Genomic DNA, 22,184 nt, shown 5'->3' with positions numbered 1-22,184 from the left:
ACAGTGCCTCTTTAGGGGCGGCACGGTGGTGTAGTGGTTAGCGCTGTCGCCTCACAGCAAGAAGGTCCTGGGTTCGAGCCCCGGGGCCAGCAAGGGCCTTTCTGTGCGGAGTTTGCATGTTCTCCCCGTGTCCGCGTGGGTTTCCTCCGGGTGCTCCGGTTTCCCCCACAGTCCAAAGACATGCAGGTTAGGTTAACTGGTGACTCTAAATTGACCGTAGGTGTGAATGTGAGTGTGAATGGTTGTCTGTGTCTATGTGTCAGCCCTGTGATGACCTGGCGACTTGTCCAGGGTGTACCCCGCCTGTCGCCCATAGTCAGCTGGGATAGGATCCAGCTCGCCTGCGACCCTGTAGAACAGGATAAAGCGGCTAGAGATAATGAGATGAGATGAGATGAGATGAGTGCCTCTTTAAAGCTCCAGGACGCAAGATTGAAGATCGAGTGCTGCCCTCTGTGGCAGAAAAATGCTATTGCAAGCTACTCACAGGATAATATTTCATCTCATCTCATTATCTCTAGCCGCTTTATCCTGTTCTACAGGGTCGCAGGAGCCTATCCCAGCTGACTACGGGCGAAAGGCGGGGTTCACCCTGGACAAGTCGCCAGGTCATCACAGGGCTGACACATAGACAACCATTCACACTCACGGTCAATTTAGAGTCACCAGTTAACCTAACCTGCATGTCTTTGGACTGTGGGGGAAACCGGAGCACCCGGAGGAAACCCACGCGGACAACATGCAAACTCCACACAGAAAGGCCCTCGCCGGCCACGGGGCTCGAACCCAGAACCTTCTTGCTGTGAGGCGACAGCACTAACCACTACACCACCGTGCCACCCAGGATAATATTTATAATATGTTAATGGAAGGCTAGGAGAGGCAAATCAATACATTCTGCTGCATCCCAAATGCAATCTGTGGACTAACTAGGGTGCGTAAATGGTATAGATTAAGTTCAGTTAATATTCACAATGTTCAAACATCAGAATGGGAAAAATTGTGATCTCAAAGTGTGACTTTCTTTCACTGTGGTTTTGGTTTGATCCAGATGGACTGGTTTGAGTATTTCAGAAACTGCTGATCTTCTGGGGTTTTCACACACAACAGTCTCTAGAGTTTACACAGAATGGTGCAGAAAACAAAAACACTGAGTGAGTGAGCGACAGTTCTGTGGGTGGAAACAAACACCTTGTTGATAAGAGAGGGTCAGAGGGAAATGGACAGATTGGTTCGAGCTTTTTGCCCAGGAAGGATATAGTAACTCATATAATCACTTTTTACAACTATGGTGAGCAGAAAAGCATCTCAGCATGCAACAGCAGAAGAACATATTGGGTTCCACTCCTGCAGCCAAGAACAGGGATCTTAGAACCAACAACACGTTCCTATTAAAGTGGCCAGTAAGTGTATTTTGTAAATATCTGCCTCAATGCAGTGAAATGTGCTGAAATGTTTTTGTGGCTGCCATCTTAGACAATCATTTTTTATCTTGTAAAGAAAAACTGGTCAAGTTAATTGTTTGGAAGCTTTTAAAAAAAAATCGAGTGCACCAGCTCAGCAACGTGAGCTTCCGATCAATCAACCAAACAAATAAACAGAATTGAGTTTTGCTGGGTTCCTCCTCCGCTATTTAAAACACACACAGTATCACCTGGTAAACGACGCCATAGACGTGAATCTGAGCCTCGAAATCTGCTGTCTCGAGTCCTCCTTATGTACATCAGGCTGAGGAGCGCAAACATAATTAACTGGAGTGCGAGGCACAAAATGAATGAATGCTAATCCCAGCTCGGGGGCTTTCCTGAGCTTTATGCGGCGTTCATCAAAACCAACAGGCCTCCTCACTCACTCTCTCGTGAACGAATGAAGCCTGAATGGAGGGAGTTTTTACAGTTTAGGGGCGGCTCATTAGGAGAGAAAAGAGCGCTGTGTAATTAAGATAACCTCTTTCTCTCTTTCTCTTCCTCTTTCTCTCAGACAGATTTACTCTTGAACTTTACTGTTAACAGGTGTTCAGCCGCCATCGTCGTCATCGTTGCAGCATCCCGGAGGGAAATGACAACGGCTCCAAAGAGGATTTTCAAGAAGTGCAGTGAGAAAGACAGAGTGCTGAAATCCTTATTACTTTTATTACAGTAACATTATATTATATTATCTCATCTCATTATCTGTAGCCGCTTTATCCTGTTCTACAGGGTCGCAGGCGAGCTGGATCCTATCCCAGCTGACTACGGGTGAAAGGCGGGGTTCACCCTGGACAAGTCACCAGGTCATCACAGGGCTGACACATAGACACAGACAACCATTCACACTCACATTCACACCTACGCTCAATTTATAGTCACCAGTTAACCTAACCTGCATGTCTTTGGACTGTGGGGGAAACCGGAGCACCCGGAGGAAACCCACGCGGACACGGGGAGAACATGCAAACTCCGCACAGAAAGGCCCTCGCCGGCCACGGGGCTCGAACCCGGACCTTCTTGCTGTGAGGCGACAGCGCTAACCACTACACCACCGTGCCGCCCCTATATTATATTATATTATATTATATTATATTATATTATATTATATTATATTATATTATATTATATTATATTATATTATATTATTACCACAAATGCATTAGGGAAAAAAGAGATGGAAAGAGAGGGAGAAATAAATGAAAAAGATCCCATAAATAACCTGCACCGTGTACACCTTGTTATTCTTGCAGTCTCTAGAGTACTCTATCCAGCCCTAAAACACAGACTCCAACACTAAAATAAAAAGGCGAGCCCTGCTAATCTCAGTACAGGATCATAATAATCAGGCGATGGATCCTGAACACAGAGAATGTGGCAGCGGGGCGACAGAGGAGCAGCTGAATGGAGGGATTAAGTTCAGGCATGGTGCAGGAAGGCAGATGGAAGATTTGGAATTTGGAGTTTTATTATAAAGCAAACACACAACGCAGTGGAGCGAATACACTCTTCTACACTCTTCTCTTCTAATGAGGTACAGAACAGCTCTGAGCGCTAAACAGCATCCCCAGAACAGAGCTGAGATTTATTTTATGAGCTGCCACGAGGAGAAACTTCTGTCCAAGCAGGGAGAAGGTTGCTTCAAGGGTGTTTAAATCCAACAAAACACTGATGACATGGAACACCCTTTAACCCTGTATAGTGCTCGTTTTTAACCATAACGTCTTTTTTTAACCATCAACAACATGGAATAAATGTAAAGAGTTGTATTCCTCTTACACCACAACACTCCTCCTTTCTCAAAGTCAGAGATGCTTCCTTGGTAGGACGGATTCTTCCAAGTCAGGCAAGAGAACGCATATTGGAATGGTGCAACGGTGAGCCATATTGAAAAGGTTCCACTTTAATTACATGCTAGTATTTACAACTAAAAAAGAATTTACAGGGACATGGTCTCATTTTTGAGCCATTTTTTTTCCAACTCTCTTGTACTTGTACATACAGTAGGATTGTGGGTGATTTAAGGACACTGAGTATACACACTGGCATCCTTGAAATATTCTCTGAATGAAGGGCGTGGTCCTTGATTGAATTCGAAGGATCTTAAATATCAGAACAGTCTTTCATCTTTTATATATAAACATACAGTGGTGCTTAAAAGTTTGCGAACCCTTTAGAAGTTTCTATATTTCTGCATAAATATGACCTAATACATCATCAGATTTTCACACAAGTCCTAAAAGTAGATAAAGAGAACCCAGTTAAACAAATGAGACAAAAATATTATACTTGGTCATTAATTTATTGAGGAAAATGATCCAATATTACGTATCTTTGAGTGGCAAAAGTATGTGACCCTTTGCTTTCAGTATCTGGTGTGACCCCCTTGTGCAGCAATAACTGCAACTAAACGTTTGCGGTAACTGTTGATCAGTTCTGCACACCGGCTTGGAGGAATTTTAGCCCGTTCCTCCATACAGAACAGCTTCAACTCTGGGATGTTGGTGGGTTTCCTCACATGAACTGCTCGCTTCAGGTCCTTCCACAACATTTCCATTGGATTAAGGACAAGACTTTGACTTGGCCATTCCAAAACATTCACTTTATTCTTCTTTAACCATTCTTTGGTAGAATGACTTGTGTGCTTAGGGTCGTTGTCTTGCTGCATGACCCACCTTCTCTTGAGATTCAGTTCATGGACAGATGTCCTGACATTTTCCTTTAGAATTCACTGGTATAATTCAGAATTCATTGTTCCATCAATGATGGCAAGCTGTCCTGGCCCAGATGCAGCAAAACAGGCCCAAACCATGATACTACCACCACCACGTTTCACAGATGGGATAAGGTTCTTATGTTGGAATGCAGTGTTTTTCTTTCTCCAAACATAACGTTTCTCATTTAAACCAAAAGTTCTATTTTGCTCTCATCCGTCCACAAAACATTTTTCCAATAGCCTTCTGACTTGTCCTCGTGATCTTTAGCAAACTGCAGACGAGCAGCAAGGTTTTTTTTGGAGAGCAGTGGCTTTCTCCTTGCAACCCTGCCATGCACACCATTGTTGTTCAGTGTTCTCCTGATGGCGGACTCATGAACATTAACATTAGCCAATGTGAGAGAGGCCTTCAGTTGCTTAGAAGTTACCCTGGGGTCCTTTGTGACCTCGCTGACTATTACACGCCTTGCTCTTGGAGTGATCTTTGTTGGTCGACCACTCCTGGGGAGGGTAACAATGGTCTTGAATTTCCTCCATTTGCACACAATCTGTCTGACTGTGGATGGGTGGAATCCAAACTCTTTAGAGATGGTTTTGTAACCTTTTCCAGCCTGATGAGCATCAACAACACTTTTTCTGAGGTCCTCAGAAATCTCCGTTGTTCATGCCATGATACACTTCCACAAACATGTGTTGTGAAGATCAAACTTTGATAATCCCTGTTCTTTAAATAAAACAGGGTGCCCACTCACACCTGATTGTCATCCCATTGATTGAAAACACCTGACTCTAATTTCACCTTCAAATTAACTGCTAATCCTAGAGGTTCACATACTTTTGCCACTCACAAATATGTAATATTGGATCATTTTCCTCAATAAATAAATTACCAAGTATAATATTTTTGTCTCATTTGTTTAACTGGGTTCTCTTTATCTACTTTTAGGACTTGTGTGACAATCTGATGATGTTTTAGGTCATATTTATTCAGAAATATAGAAAATTCTAAAGGGTTTACAAACTTTCAAGCACCAGTGTATATACAGAGAGAGAGAGAGAGAGAGAGAGAGAGAGAGGATATTACATGGTTGCGTGAAGATACAGTATGAAGTTTATCTTCGAGTGGTGAATGGAGATATCATAAGTGAGCAGAGCAAGAATGAGTGATATATTTTTCAACACGAGAAGATAAACTTCATATCTTTACGCCACAGTGTAATGTTCTTTATATTATATGGACACATGCACACACAAAAATACACAAGTTAATGAAAAGAATTTTAATTTTGAACCGGTTCGCTATTTTGATAATCTCCAGTCAGCGGGAAAACACTGGGAGTGACGTCATCGGAGTGAAATATCAGGAATTATTATACATACAGGAAACTTTGTCCATGGAATAAAAACGTTTTTTTAAATATTTTTTTTATATTGTGTAGTTTCTATCTGTTATTTTATCTGTTTTATTCTTGTAAAGTGTCCTTGAGTGTTATGAAGGCGCTTATAAATAAAATGTATTATTATTATTATTATTACTATTATTATTATTCCCTTCTAGCGGGTTTCATTCATTTGGTTTGATAGCATGCAATATTGTTAGCATATTGCTTATCCTGCGTGCATTACGTTACTCTACCCAATGGAGAATGAGTGTTGAATATGGTTTACGATATTGCACAGTTGTCAAGACAACATGACATCACACGTTGGAGACATAAAACTTCCGTGCTAGCAAGTGACTGTGACAATTTGTAAACAAATATGGCCGCCAGGTTTGCTTCGTTAAATACGTAAGATTTTGAAAGAATTTTGAAAGAGAAAGACATGTTGAACACCCGAAAGGAATGTGTATGGATAATAATAATAATAATAATAATAATAATAATAATAATAATGTCTGGCTTTTTTTGTGGTCTATCAGATATATTCCATTCAGCTGCTCGTCTTCGACTCATTCAGTATCATGCTAGCTGAATGGAATATATCTGATAGACCATGAAAAAAACGCCAGACAATATTATTTAAATATGTCACTCAGATCCACGATGAATTTTGTATGAAAAATGTGAGTTTTTCTACACAAGAAGATAAACTTCATATCTTCAAGCCAATGTGTGATTTTCTTTTTATTATATTGACATATTCACAAACAAAAAGTCCCCAAATTTATCAAAACAATTCATTGATTTCCTCATGAGTGACAGATAGAGATTTATGTCCTGGTTTTGGTTCTCCATGTCCCGGATGGAGCTCCGATGGAAAATATGAGTGGTCTGAAACCCTCGTGTATATAAAGCCATATTGTACTTCTTATTTGAATGTCTGCAAAATAAGTCAGTTCCTATTCTGACTTAGATTATAGCAGCTATAAACACAAAGTGATTCCCTCAGCAGTCTCTTGTTTAATTTAATACAAAAAAAACCCAAAACAAAAACACAGCTTGTTGCTGCTTGTTACCAAGAAACCACAAAGAAGCATAAACTCCTCTGTCCTGATGACACTTGAAAAGTTACGGCTTCATATCTAACTGTTAGGAAGTGCTGACACTGGAGACTCCTTCCAGAAATGTTAAATATATTTCAATATGAGTAGAGTTGTTACTACAGAAACTATAACGTAATAGAACGAGCACATTAATACATTCATATATGTAAACTTGCACTACTATTACAGCTGCTGCTTACAGAAAATAAATCAACACTTTCTGACCAATCAGAATCCAGAATACAACAGCATTGTGGCAGAATGTCGCAAGTCCAGTCATGCAGTTTAGACTCCAGAATAAACAGTAGAGTTAAAGACCTGAACAATCTTTTAGCTCCATTGAGTCGGTGGCTTTGTGACGCCTAAACAACACAACCCCCCCACCGTGTGTCTGCATCTCACTGTGAACATCGACCAAATACCCCATTACCAACCTCCAGCTGAGGCTCGTCGTGCTCAGGTGGCTCGAATTACATTCGCATAAAATTACTACACGCGACCCATAGGGGCATCATCACACACCCGTAACCCGCAGCCATCTATTGCATTACACTCTTCTTATAAATAGTGATGCTGTTCCTGGTCTGCGTGATGCTTTCTGCTCTACGTTGTCTCGTCCCTGATGTCATCCCTGCATTTTGGTGCATATGGATGGTTTAAATGAGACATAAGTGCATTTTCAAGCCGATCTCAAGACTGAGTGTGTGTGTAAACATGGAGGAAGACGATCTAACCTCATGCTACAGCGATATACAGTGGTGCTTGAAAGTTTGTGAACCCTTTAGAATTTTCTGTATTTCTGCATAAATATGACCTAAAACATGATCAGATTTTCACACAAGTCTTAAAAGTAGATAAAGAGAACCCAGTTAAACAAATGAGACAAAAATATTATACTTGGTCCTTTATTTATTGAGGAAAATGATCCAATATTACACATCTGTGAGTGGCAAAAGTATGTGAACCTTTGCTTTCAGTATCTGGTGTGACCCCCTTGTGCAGCAATAACTGCAACTAAACATTTCCGGTAACTGTTGATCAGTCCTGCACACCGGCTTGGAGGAATTTTAGCCCATTCTTCCGTACAGAACAGCTTCAACTCTGGGATGTTGGTGGGTTTCCTCACATGAACTGCTCACTTCAGGTCCTTCCACAGCATTTCGATTGGATTAAGGTCAGGACTTTGACTTGGCCATTCCAAAACATCAACTTTATTCTTCTTTAACCATTCTTTGGTAGAACGACTTGTGTGCTTAGGGTCATTGTCTTGCTGCATGACCTACCTTCTCTTGAGATTCAGTTCATGGACAGATGTCCTGACATTTTCCTTTAGAATTCGCTGGTATAATTCAGAATTCATTGTTCCATCAATGATGGCAAGCCGTCCTGGCCCAGATGCAGCAAAACAGGCCCAAACCATGATACTACCACCACCATGTTAAACAGATGGGATAAGGCTCTTATGCTGGAATGCAGTTTTCCTTTCTCCAAACATAACGCTTCTCATTTAAACCAAAAAGTTCTATTTTGCTCTCATCCGTTCACAAAACATTTTTCCTATAGCCTTTTGGCTCGTCCACGTGATCTTTAGCAAACTGCAAACGAGCAGCAATGTTCTTTTTGGAGAGCAATGGCTTTCTCCTTGCAACCCTGCCATGCACACCATTGTTGTTCAGTGTTCTCCTGATGGTGGACTCATTAACATTAACATTAGCCAATGTGAGAGAGGCCTTCAGTTGCTTAGAAGTTACCCTGGGGTCCTTTGTGACCTCGCCGACTATTACACGCTTTGCTCTTGGAGTGATCTTTGTTGGTTGACCACTCCTGGGGAGGGTAACAATGGTCTTGAATTTCCTCCATTTGTACACAATCTGTCTGACTGTGGGTTGGTGGAGTCCAAACTCTTTAGAGATGGTTTTGTAACCTTTTCCAGCCTGATGAGCATCAACAACACTTTTTCTGAGGTCCTCAGAAATCTCCTTTGTTCGTGCCATGATACACTTCCACAAACACATGTTGTGAAGATCAGACTTTGATAGATCCCTGTTCTTTAAATAAAACAGGGTGCCCACTCACACCTGATTGTCATCCCATTGATTGAAAACACCTGACTCTAATTTCACCTTCAAATCAACTGCTAATCCTAGAGGTTCACATACTTTTGCCACTCACAGATATGTAATATTGGATCATTTTCCTCAATAAATAAATTACCAAGTATAACATTTTTGTCTCATTTGTTTAACTGGGTTCTCTTTGTCTACTTTTAGGACTTGTGTGACAATCTGATGATGTTTTAGGTCATATTTATGCAGAAATATAGAAAATTCTAAAGGGTTCACAAACTTTCAAGCACCACTGTACATAAAAGAGAGCCTCCTCCCTCCAGCTGCATCCTAAAGTCCTGTTAAAAGCTCACTGTGGACTGTTGAGTCATTCTGGCACATTTGTTTTGGAGAGTTGAGCGACAATCCAGATCAATTTATTAGCTTTATGAAGCCAAGCGTGGAATCAGCACTTCCTGAACAAAACCCTGTGAGAGACACAGTGAAAGACCGGAGAACTGATAGAGCGAAGAGTTTTTTGAGATGCTCAAAATGCAGATTATTTTAAAGGCTCTCCTGATTAAATATGAACTTTTTAAAAAACATTTAAAACTCCATGTTTTGCTCTTACTGTAAATTACTGTTGACATTACCCCATGAAGCGGATTATTTTCTGATAACAGCATGTGTTTTATTCCTCTTACACCACAGCGATTTACTAACAATGACAACTTTCATTTAGTAGATAATGAGACGTTGTGATCACTTTTATCCATTTATAGTCACATTTAATGTTGTGTAACATTGTTATCTCATCATCACAGATAGAAACAGTCCTTCGCTCACCATCCTCTGTTTTTTTCCCTCCATCTTAGAGTTAATACGATAAAAAACTAAATTCTTCTGTCTTGAAGATGTCAGAAAACATCTTCAAGAAAACTTTCTTCTTCTAGAAAACTTCACCATGTCAGTCTTTATGTTTACAAGCACAAAATATTCCAGTTTTTTTTCCCTTACAGTGGCATGCAAAAGTTTGGGCACCCTTACTGAAAATGTCTGTTACTGTGAATAGTTATGTGAGCAGAAGATGAACTGATCACCAAAAGGCATAAAGGTAAAGATGACACATTTCTTTTCAATGTTTTCTGCAAGATGTGTGTATTATTTTTGTTTTGTACAACTGGAGAGTGAAAAAAGAAAAGGAACACCATGCAAAAGTTTGGGCACCCCAATACATTTGAGTTCTCAGGTAACTTTTCCCAAGGTTCCAGACCTTAATTAGCTTACTGAGCTGTAGCTTGTTAAAATTCTTCGTTAGGAAAGGTCAGATGATGCAGATTTCAAAGCTGTATAAATTCTCTGACTCCTCAAACTTGTCCCTAAAATCAACAGCCATGGGCTCCTCTAAGCAACTCCCTCGCATTCTGAATAATAAAATAATTGATGCTCACAAAGCAGGAGAAGGCTACAAGAACATAGCAAAGTGTTTTCAGGTAGCCGTTTCCTCAGATCGTAATGTTATTAAGAAATGACAGTTAACAGAAACAGTGGAGATCAAGGTGAGGTCTGGAAGATGAAGAAAACTTTCTGAAAGAACTGCTCATTGGATTGCTAGAAAGGCAAATAAAAAACCCTGTTTGACTGCAAAAGATCTTCAGAAAGATTTAGCAGACCCTGGAGTGGTGGTGCACTGTTCTACTATGCAGCGACACCTGAACAAATATGACCTTCATGGAAGAGTCATCAGAAGAAAACCTTTCCTGAGTCTGAGCCACAAAATTCAGCATCTGAAGTTTGCAAATGAACATCTAAATAAGCCTGATGCATTTTGGAAACAAGTCCTGTGGACTGATGAAATCAAAATAGAACTTTTTGGCCACAATGTGCAAAGGTATGTTTGGAGAAAAAAGGGTGCCAAATTCCAGTAAAATAACACCTCTTCAACTCTGAAGCATGGGTGTGGATTGATCATGCTTTGGGGTTGTGTTGCAGCCAGTGGCACAGGGCACATTTCACTGGTCGAGGGAAGCATGGATTTGAATAAATACCAGCAAATTCTGGAAGCAGACATCACACCATCTGTAAAAAAGTTGAAGTTAAAAAGAAGACGGGTCCTACAATAAGACGATGATCCAAAACACACCTCAAAATCTACAATGGAATACCTCAAGAGGCAGAAGCTGAAGGTTTTGCCCGGGCCCTCACAGTCCCCTGACCTAAACATCATTGAAAATCTGTGGATAGATCTCAAAAGAGCAGTGCATGCAAGACAGCCCAAGAAACTTGTAGAACTGGAAGCCTTTTGCAAGGACGAATGTGTGAAAATCCCCCAGGTAAGAACTGAAAGATTATTAGCTGGCTACAAAAAGTGTTTACAAGCTGTGATACTTGCCAAAGGGGGTGTTACTAGATACTAACCATGCAGGGTGCCCAAACTTTTGCTTCAGGCCCTTTTCCTTTTTTGGCATTTTGAAAATGTAAAAGATGAAAATAAAAAATTGGTTTTGCTTAAAATATAAAGGGAATGAGTCATCTTTAACTTTATGCCTTTTGGAGATCATTTCATCTTCAACTTGCTTAACTGTTCTCAGTAACAGCAATTTTGACCAGGGGTGCCCAAACTTTTGCATACCACTGTATTTCAAAAAGGACAATATTCCCACATAGCTAATGAAAAGGAATATTCCAGTGTTTGTACACAACAATGAGACCTGACCAAGAGGCTGTGTGTCGGAAACTACCAGAAAAATCCCAGCTGAGACACACATTCTGAATACGCTGCGTACGTGTCCAAAGAGCGCTCCCAAAAGCCAAATAATATCAGCGTATCACACAAGACTTAATCAGAAAATGCTAAATTTGGAAAAACTGAATGTGCTGTTTAGATACTCTGTATCAAGTTCCAGATATTATCATACTCGGTATAATGCTGGAATATTAGTGTACATGTAAACATACTGAATGATTTTTGAAACAGAGTGTTTATGTGGAACGTCCTGGTAAGTAAAAGTCCCTCTGAACAAGCTGTTACTATAGAAACCATAGCATAGAGCTGCTGCTACAGAAAATTAATCAACACCTTCTGACCAATCAGAATCCCGAATTGAACAGTGAGTGTGTGAGAGTGTGAGTGAATGAATGTGTGTGAGCGGATCAGTGAGCGTGTGAGTAATTGAGTGAGAGAGTGAAGGAGTGAGTGAATGATTGTGTGAGTGACTGAGTGAAGTGAGTGAGTGTGTGCGTGAGTGAGTGAGTCATCTCATCTCATCATCTGTAGCCGCTTTATCCTGTTCTACAGGGTCGCAGGCGAGCTGGATCCTATCCCAGCTGACTACGGGTGAAAGGCGGGGTTCACCCTGGACAAGTCGCCAGGTCATCACAGGGCTGACACATAGACACAGACAACCATTCACACTCACATTCACACCTACGCTCAATTTAGAGTCACCAGTTAACCTAACCTGCATGTCTTTGGACTGTGGGGGAAACCGGAGCACCCGGAGGAAACCCACGCGGACACGGGGAGAACATGCAAACTCCGCACAGAAAGGCCCTCGCCGGCCACGGGGCTCGAACCCGGACCTTCTTGCTGTGAGGCGACAGCGCTAACCACTACACCACCGTGCCGCCCTGAGTGAGTCAGTGTGAGTAATTGAATGATTGAGAGAGTGATTGTGTGAGTGAGTAAATGAGTCAGTGAGTAAATGAATGAGTGAGTGAGTGAGTGAGTGAGTGAGTAAATGAGTGAGTGTGTGAATGAGTGAGTGAGTGAGTGAGTGAGTGAGTAAATGAGTGAGTGTGTGAATGAGTGAGTGAGTGAGTGAGTGAGTGAGTGAGTGAGTAAATGAGTGAGTGTGTGTGTGAATGAGTTAGTGAGTGAGTGAGTGAGTAAATGAGTGAGTGAGTGAATGAGTGAGTGAGTGAATGAGTGAGTGTGTGAGTGAGTAAATGAGTGAGTGTGTGAATGAGTGAGTGAGTAAATGAATGAGTGAGTGAGTGAATGAGTGAGTAAATGAATGAGTGAGTGAGTGAGTGAGTGAGTGAGTGAGTGAGTAAATGAGTGAGTGAGTGAGTGTGTGAATGAGTGAGTGAGTAAATGTGAGTGAGTGAGTGTGTGAATGAGTGAGTGAGTGTGTGAATGAGTGAGTAAATGAGTGAGTGAGTGTGTCAGTGAGTGTGTGAGTGAGTAACTGAGTGAGTGATTGTGTGAGTGAGTGAGTGAGTGTGTGAATGAGTGAGAAAATGAGTGAGTGAGTGTGTGTGTGAGTGACTGAGTGAATCTATGTGAGTGAGTGTGTCCGTAAGTGAGTGAGTGAGTCAGTGTGAATAATTGAGTGATTGAGAGAGTGACTGTGTGAGTGAGTGTGCGAATGAGTGAGTGAGTGAGTGAGTGAGTCTGTGAGTGAGTAAGTGAGTCTGTGAGTGAGTAAGTGAGTGAGTGTGTGAATGAGTGGGTGTTTGAGTGAGTAAATGAGAGAGTGAGTGAGTGAGTGAGTGAGTGAATGAGAGAGTGATTGTGTGAATAAGTGGGTGTGTGAGTGAATAAATGAGAGAGTGAGTGAGTGAGTGAGTGAGTGAGTGAGTGAGTGATTGTGTGATTGAGTGAGTAAATGAGCGAGTGATTGTGTGAGTGAGTGATTGTGTGAGTGAGTGTGTGAGTGAGTAAATGAGCAAGTGATTGTGTGAGTGAGTGAGTGAGTGTGTGAATGAGTGTGTGAATGAATGTGTGTGAGTAAATGAGCAAGTGATTGTGTGACTGTGTGTGAATGAGTGAGTGACTGAGCGAATCTGTGTGAGTGTGTGTGAGTGATTAAGAGAGTGAGTGAGTGTGTGAATGAGTGAGTTAATGAGTGAGGGAGTGAGTAAGGGTGTGGATGAGTGAGTGAGTGAGTGAGTGAGTGAGTGAGTGAGTGATTGAGAGTGAGTGAGTGAGTGAGTGAGTGAGTGAGTGAGTGAGCGAGCGAGCAAGTGACTGAGTGAGTGAGTAAGTGACTGAGTGAGCGATTGACTGAGTGAGTGAGTGAGTGAGTGAGTGAGTGAGTGAGTGAGCAAGCGAGTGAGTGACTGAGTGAGTGAGTGAACGAGTGACTGAGTAAGTGACTGAGTGAGCAACTGAATGAGTGAGTGATTGAGTGAGCGAGTGAGTGACTGAGTGAGTAAGTGACTGAGTGAGTGATTGACTGAGTGAGTGAATGAGTGAGTGATTGAGTGAGTGAGCAAGCGAGTGAGTGACTGAGTGTGAGTGACTGAGTGAGTGAGTGAGTGAGTGAGTGAGTGAGTGAGTGAACGAGTGACTGAGTAAGTGACTGAGTGAGCAACTGAATGAGTGAGTGATTGAGTGAGTGATTGAGCGAGCGAGTGAGTGACTGAGTGAGTAAGTGACTGAGTGAGCGACTGAGTGAGTGAGTGAGTGAGTGAGTGAGTGAGTGAGTGAGTGAGTGAGCAAGTGATTGACAGTGATTGACTGACTGAGTGAGTGAACAAGCAAGTGAGTGAGTGAGTGAATGAGTTAATGAGTGAGTGAGAGTGAGAGTGAGTGACTGAGTGATTGAGTGAGCGAGAGAGTGAGTGAGTGAGTAAGCAACTGAGTGAGTGAGTGAGTGAGTGAGTGAGCGACTGAGTGAGTGATTGAGTGAGTGGGTGAGCGAGCAAGTGACTAAGTGAGCGACTGAATGAGTGAATGAGTGAGTGATTGAGCGAGCGAGTGAGTGACTGAGTGAGTGAACGAGCAAGCGAGTGATTGAGCGAGTGAGTGAGTGAGTGAGTGAACGAGCAAGCGAGTGATTGAGCGAGTGAGTGAGTGAGTGAGTGAGTGAGTGATTGGGCGAGTGACTGAGTGAGTGAGTGAGTGAGTGAGTGAGTGAGTGAGTGAGTGAGTGAGCGAGCGAGTGAGTGATTGAGTGACTGAGTGACTGAGTGAGCAAGTGATTGACAGTGATTGACTGAGTGAGTGAGTGAACGAGCAAGCGAGTGAGTGAGTGAGTGAGTGAGTGAGTGAGTGAGAGTGAGTGACAGTGATTGAGTGAGCAAGCGAGTGACTGAGTGAGTGACTGAGTGAGTGAATGAGTGATTGAGTGAGTGAGTGACTGAGTGAGTGACCAAGTGAGCGACTGAGTGAGTAAGTGAGTGAGTGAGTGAGTGAGTGAGTGAGGTAGTACCCCTAATGATCCATACTGACTTTGTAAAACAGCAGCCTGTACCTCATCGTCTCTCCTCAGTGAGAATAAAACGTCTTTATTTGATCAACCTCTGTCACGCTGTAACTTTCTCACACTCATCAGAATGGTCTAGAAATATTTTCGGACTAAATGACAATGCAGAGTCTAAATTCATGCCTCCATCATGAAAAGTGCTGAAAAGTGTGTGCAGGATTGTATGTCAGGCTCGGACAGATTTGGGTTCAGCTCTCAGCATCGGTGAAACTGTATCTCCTCTCTGAAAGCTGGAGCATGACCTCCAGGTCGGCGTTTTTGATGCATTCTCCGGTTTCGCTGTGAGCCTCAAGCTCTGTTACAACCAACTACACAACCACAGCATGACAACACGCTCCACTGAGTCCAACCTGCACACACTCCGCACTGTGAGATCACCACCACCACCATAACCATCATCATCATCATCATTCATCTCATCCTGATCATCAGAAATGCACGTGAGCGTGGATGAGCTCAACAACACAACAACACACACATCTACAGACGTGTGCATCAATCAGACACACTAAAAATCATTCAACATGCCATGAACATGCACGATGATGTCATGCAATCCCATACCTGCCCTCAAACCCCCTCACACACACACACACACACACACACTCTCTCTCTCTCTCCTTTTCTCCTGCACCTGCATGAACGATCCCCTGTAGAAGCAGCAGGCGGCCGCAGACAGGGCGCTCCACAGACTGCATCTCTCCGTCATACTTCCTCTTTTCCTCCTCCTGTCTCCCTCGATCCAGTTCTCTTTTTCGTCTTTGGGTGCACTAGAAGGTCTGGGTCATGCCCCTCGTCTCACACACGCGTGCACACACACACACTCACACACACTCACACACATGCACACACTCAGGATACATACGAGAGAGAGTGTGTGAGCACAGAGCCGGCAAACGGCTGCTACTGCTCTCTCATTCTGCCTCTCACTCTGACTGTCTGTGCTTCAGAGAGCTGGCAGGGATTACCTCATCGCTCTCGGACGAAAGGAGGAGGTGGGGGAGAGAGAGGGGGAGAGAGAGAGGGAGAGAGAGATGGAGAGTGAGAGAGCAAGAGAGAGAGAGGGAGGAAAGCCAGAGAGATGCTTGCAGCCACTGAGACCCCACCCACTCCCTCCTCAACACCCTCCCTCCAGGGTTTCAAACAATACTGAGAGCGAGAGAGAGAGAGAGAGAGAGAGAGAGAGAATGCCCCTCATGCATTCAGCACCTTCTGAAAGGAATTTTTTTTCCTTTTATTCCTTTTCTAAAAGAAAGCAAAGTAGGATGGGCTCAAGTGGGGGAGGACAAGGCCAGGCTTTATACATTCTCCCTCTCACTCTGAGTTCACACACACACACACACACACACACACACACACACACACACACACTTGCTCATAAACGATGTGCAGCATAAATGGAGCATGCAATCCAATGTGTTCTCCGTTTGTCTTCCAGAAACATGACAGAACCCTGGTTAGAAGCTCCAAACCTGCTCAGGTTCCCATCACAGCGCCCCTAGTGGTCTATAAAGTTGCTGCAGTGGTTCCGTGTCCAAAAAAGTGCACACTTTTAAGTGAATAAAGCAAAGCTGAAACCCGTTTAAAATATAGCACATGCATGTATTTGATAAACTACACCACCTTGCTGTTGAAGGGGTTGATTCTGTAACATTACGCTTCTTTGTGGTTTCTGAAAGTTTTTTTTTTGTCTTATTAACTTCAAGAGAGGGGCGGCACGGTGGTGTAGTGGCTACCGCTGTCGCCTCACAGCAAGAAGGTCCGGGTTCGAGCCCCGTGGCCGCCGAGGGCCTTTCTGTGTGGAGTTTGCATGTTCTCCCCGTGTCCGCGTGGGTTTCCTCCGGGTGCTCCGGTTTCCCCCACAGTCCAAAGACATGCAGGTTAGGTTAACTGGTGACTCTAAATTGAGCGTAGGTGTGAATGTGAGTGTGAATGGTTGTCTGTGTCTATGTGTCAGCCCTGTGATGACCTGGCGACTTGTCCAGGGTGTACCCCGCCTTTCGCCCGTAGTCAGCTGGGATAGGCTCCAGCTTGCCTGTGACCCTGTAGAACAGGATAAAGCGGTTACAGATAATGAGATGAGATGAGCTCGCAACGTTTATTGCACAATGTGGCCCACTTTAGATTGTTCCTTCTGGACTAGACGGGGCTGGAGTTAGCTGCGCCGTCACTGATGGTTTTGCGTTATGCACCCTTTGGAAGCAACAGAAACGGTCGGTGTGGATTGATGACATCACAGAATGGACAGACATGACCCTTCACCAGATGACGGAGACTGCAGAAGATCGAGGACGGTGGAGGGCAGTGGTAAACAACAGAAAATGAAGCACCAATGGTTTTTTTTTCAAGCCCTGGATTAGTGATTGATTACAACTGTTCACTTTCATTGAAGCACAGACTTTTTTTTTTTTTTGCTTATTATATCTCGAAGAAGGGCGGCACGGTGGTGTAGTGGTTAGCGCTGTCGCCTCACAGCAAGAAGGTCCTGGGTTCGAGCCCCGGGGCCGGCGAGGGCCTTTCTGTGTGGAGTTTGCATGTTCTCCCCGTGTCCGCGTGGGTTTCCTCCGGGTGCTCCGGTTTCCCCCACAGTCCAAAGACATGCAGGTTAGGTTAACTGGTGACTCTAAATTGAGCGTAGGTGTGAATGTGAGTGTGAATGGTTGTCTGTGTCTATGTGTCAGCCCTGTGATGACCTGGCGACTTGTCCAGGGTGTACCCCGCCTTTCGCCCATAGTCAGTTGGGATAGGCTCCAGCTTGCCTGCGACCCTGTAGAAGGATAAAGCGGCTAGAGATAATGAGATGAGATGTCTCGAAGAACCACACAGTAGCTCCAGCTAACCTTTTCCTAGTTCCTAAAACTGCCATATATGGAGTCAATGGCACATGTTCACTTTCATATATGGTCTTTAAAGAGCCACTGTCAGTTCCATATCAGACTTAACTGACGCTGATGTTTCCTTCTGTCTTTCTGTTCTACAGACACATCTGATTGGACAGATGGAAGATGAACATTAGCATGTTGTGTGCTGTCGCAGCTTTGATGCTAATCCTGTAAGCATGTGCTTTATGTTCCACTTGTTCTCCAGGATAATGTGATGATCCTCTCTTGTGTGTGTGTGTTTTGGCTCAGGAATTATACACATATCCAAACGTATTATCAGATAGTGTACATTCTTCATAATATCCACCTGAATGCTTTAATCTCTCTCTCTTTCTCTCTCTCTCTCGACCTTCTCGTACCCTCCTGTCCTACTTCTCAGCGTCTGTTTGTTCTTTCTCTCTCCCCCTTTATCCCCCTCTGTCTTGTTTTCTCTCCTGCACACAGATCCATAGTTCTGTGCCGAGACTCAGAAACGACTCTCTCCCAAACCAAACCCCTCCTCACCCCTTTAATCAATCCTCCTCCCTCTTTCCATTTTCTCTCTGTGTTAAACATTTATTACGCAGCCGCATCCTCAAGGCAGAAACGAGAAGATGAGTGGAGAGCTTACGAGGTCATGAATCTCTCTCTCTTTCTTTGGGTGTTTGCCTACAGGGTCCAGCACCATCACCTTCCCATTCTTTCATTAACATTACTCAGACTCAAAGATCCTGAATGGAATTCTGGATAATGGAGTTTTTCCCCCTCTGTGGCTCCTGTCCAAGCTGAGGTCTGATTTCCTCTTGAGCATCTCTGTGTTTGGTCTGCTGAAGGAATCTAAAACCAGGACAAGTCCATTTACAGACCTAGTCAGTGTGTGTGTGTGTGTGTGTGTGTGTGTGTGTGTGTGTGTGTGTGTGTGTGTGTGTGTGGCCATGATGTGGAATAAAACAGTGTGTGCTGCTGTTCTAGTAAAATAATCAACAGGGTGGTGTGAGAAAGCGGAGTATAGATGGAGTATTTTATTAAATAGTAGTTAATGATGTGAACCGATCTGTAAAAGAATTTCAAAACCATATTTCCGGTGTGAATTGCATGTGTGTGTATGTGTGTGTGTGTGTGTTGGGTGGTTTGTTTCAGACAGTCGCTCGGCCGTGTGCCAGAGACACATTAATTAGCTTCACATCAACCCAACCTTCCCATTTATACCATTACACACTCATCATCTCCTCCACTAATCTCTCTCTCTCTCTCTCTCTCTCTCTCTCTCTCACTCTCTCCTCAGTGCCAGACCCATTACCCACCATAATCTATCCATTTCCCTCCATTGGGTCATAAATCTATGTATACACACACACTTACACAACAATATCCTGTATGAAGATGTTGTTGTCATCTCTCTCTCTCCCTCTCTCTCTCCCCGAGTCCTGCATCTGTCACGCTTTCCATCATATCACCACTGTTTACATTTACATTTCATTTTACCTCTCACACCTTTCCCTCCTCTTAGTGTCTGATCCTGATGACATCATCACAATGTGCCCATTTGGGCCTCATTGTCAGCGTGGCTATGAAGAAATTTATTCATAAATTCAACATCCAAATTCCTTCATTCACAGGAGCATTTACATGATAAATGTCATGTTCATGAAAATCAGGTTGTCTGGGGAAAATGTAAACCAGGTAAAAAAAAAATCTTCTTTAATTCGTTCCAGAACTATTTCATTCATCAAAAAGTTCCTGAACTCACCAGTTGTTGAATTAAAAGGCTATTAAAAGAACCGTTTTGTTCTTAGACAGGATTCGGAACTTTAACCAAAATATTTTCCAGGAAGGTTCCAGAACTCTCGGGATATTCAGGTTTAGAAGGTTTCAGAACTCATTACTTGCTTAAAAGGTTCAGGAACTGTTTATTTCTTCCAAATATCCTGAAACACTTTAATTCTTTTTAAGGAGTTCCAATAGTCCTTAGTACTTCAAAAGGTTCTGAGAAATCTTTGGTTCTATAAAGTGTTCCAGAACTGTTGAGTACTTCTAAAGGGTTTGGAAATCTAAAGTTCAACAACAAACTCCACACCTAAATTCCCAGACCTCGAAAACAAAAACAAAAATCAACAACTTTGGAGGTGGAACTGAAAAGGTTCCTGGAACAAAATCAGCCTAATCTTGTGCAGTACCAAAAGCCATATAAGTGGAACCTTTGGCAGGGGACAGTGGTTTATAGAAACACCACAGCTGCTTCTCTAAAAAGTTCTACTACTATGTGAAGTAGGGGGAAAAAATGCTAATTTTGTTCCTGAGCTCCGGCACCACACAGCATCTGTTTGCAGGTTCCTGCTGCGCTGCTGTCATTCAGAGAAACTCGTCTCGCTGTAGCGCATTCAGGCCGCATCCTCAACTCGATGGAGCGGCATTAAAGTTTTACACGGATGAAGAAGAAAGAACACACAGAGAGAGAGAGAGAGAGAGAGAGAGAGAGACTGTACCAGAGATGGAGGAGGAGGAGGAAAAACACTGGAGGTGGAAGAACTATAAATAACAGCACATCAAAACACCAGTGCAGTAAACTGCCTTAAATTGCTAACATGGCTAATAAATTAGAGCTGATTCACTTCATCTCTCATATGAGCAATGCTAGCAACTGCACATGCTTTTAACACACGCCTATAAAGGTGAACTGTTCATCCAAAATATGTAAAAAAAAAAAAAAAGAATAAAAAAGTGAACAATGTGTGAACTTGTGCTTTCAGTGTGTTAATGCTCATGTGAACCCCAGGCTCGCACCTGTCACGCGCCTCTTGGCGGCAAAAATATATCTGTAGCACCATCTAGTGGCCAAAAGCTGCATTACACAAAACTCCCAAGAGGAATTAATTCTCTGAACAGCCCAGTAACTGCCTTAAGACAGTAAAATTAAAGTGCAGTTCATCAGCAGCCAAAAAGACCCACGTGGATTTTATTACATGCTGCTTTTAACTTATTTATTTCCTTAATTAAAGTGCTGAATTAAAAACATGCTTTTAGTGACTTTAGGGGAAAAACACTGAGTTAAATGATGAGGAAAAGACAAAACTAACACCTCAGTGCCCCCCCCCCCCCCACCCTCACCAGCACCACCACCCACCCACACCCACATACACAGAGCACAGGATTTAAAAAAAAAAAAATCAAACATGTTTAAAATGAAACATTAAGGCAAAATCACAGGCGTGTAGACAAACAGAGAGACAGACAGGTAGACAAACAGACAGACGACTTACCTCTACATACTCTCCCTGGCTGTCTGTGGTTCCCTTTTGACTGAGGAGAGAAAAATAATCTTCAGACTTTTCACTCTGTTGCTTTTACACATAAACAGAAGATGCAATGCATTTCTGTCCATAAAATATAAAGTACTGAAAATATGTTCCCAATGATTTCATGTGTATTTTAATAATATTTAATTAAATCACCACATAATAAACTATACCAGCATTATAGATGGATGTGATAAACCCACTACGTTACTGTTTCCCTCTGATGGAACTCTTACTAGCTCTGTGTATAAACAGGAAACAGAGGTAGTAAGAGGGTAGATTTATTTATTTATTTGTTTATTTAATCAATTAATTAATTTATTTTAATATAATGAACCCTAAATTATAAAACGAGCCCTTAAAGCCCTTGAAGAACAACTGATTGTAAGAGTGTGTGATTTATGGGGTAAGTGTGTGAAATAAATGAACAATATCTAGAACCTGTTAGCAGTTTAATATCTTGGTACTTTCTTAGAAACGAGAGGAGAGTTAAGTGAAATGTTGTTGAAATATTTGTTGAGCCTCTCAGCCACTCAGTCGGGGTACGGTATGATTTTTCTTTCATTTTTAATTGTTATTATTTTGATTTATTTTACATAGAGCTTTTATATGTATTTATAATGTATATTGTTTGGTATTTTTGTCTATAGAAAATACTTTTATATAATACTACTAATAATAATAAACTCAAATTAAATTTTAGTCTTTACTGATCTTAAAATATCACCCTGTAGTCAGAGGGAAGTGTAAAAGAGTCGGTGTGTTTTCAGTACAGCGCCTCCTCAGGATGATCCAGGTTATTACAGTAACATCTGGCGCCCTCTAATGGAGACGACGTGTAACAGGAGTGACTTTTCTCACCTTGATTTTTTTTTTTAAGAATTAAAGTTTGTTCAGTGATGACTGGTTTAATCACAGGATATTAATATCTCTTTATTATTTGGATATTAAATGATAAAAAACAGTAAATGATGCAAAGTGCAGACTGCTTTTGGGTGGGGTTTATTATGGAGTATGCAGTCTGCCATTTAAACATGTAAACATAGCATCATGTATGTGAAGTGTCTGAACAGTGTTAATATTTCCAGTACAGGAAACTGACA

General features: G+C 42.4%; 1 protein-coding gene across 2 annotated transcripts in view; it reads right to left on the bottom strand.

Moving 5' to 3' along the window:
* sh2d3ca (SH2 domain containing 3Ca) overlaps positions 1-22,184 on the bottom strand; it is a 70,911-nt gene that overhangs the window by 42,231 nt on the left and 6,496 nt on the right. For both annotated transcript variants that reach the window (XM_060908938.1, XM_060908939.1), the window contains exon 3: positions 21,046-21,085. In XM_060908938.1, coding sequence (XP_060764921.1) covers positions 21,046-21,085 — 40 coding nt within the window. The remainder of the gene's footprint in view (positions 1-21,045; positions 21,086-22,184) is intronic.

The sequence above is a fragment of the Neoarius graeffei genome, chromosome 25 (assembly GCF_027579695.1).
Source record: "Neoarius graeffei isolate fNeoGra1 chromosome 25, fNeoGra1.pri, whole genome shotgun sequence".
Taxonomy (NCBI): Eukaryota; Metazoa; Chordata; class Actinopteri; order Siluriformes; family Ariidae; genus Neoarius; species Neoarius graeffei.
Note: the sequence above shows the minus strand (reverse complement) of the source record. Positions and strands in the feature narration are given on the sequence as shown.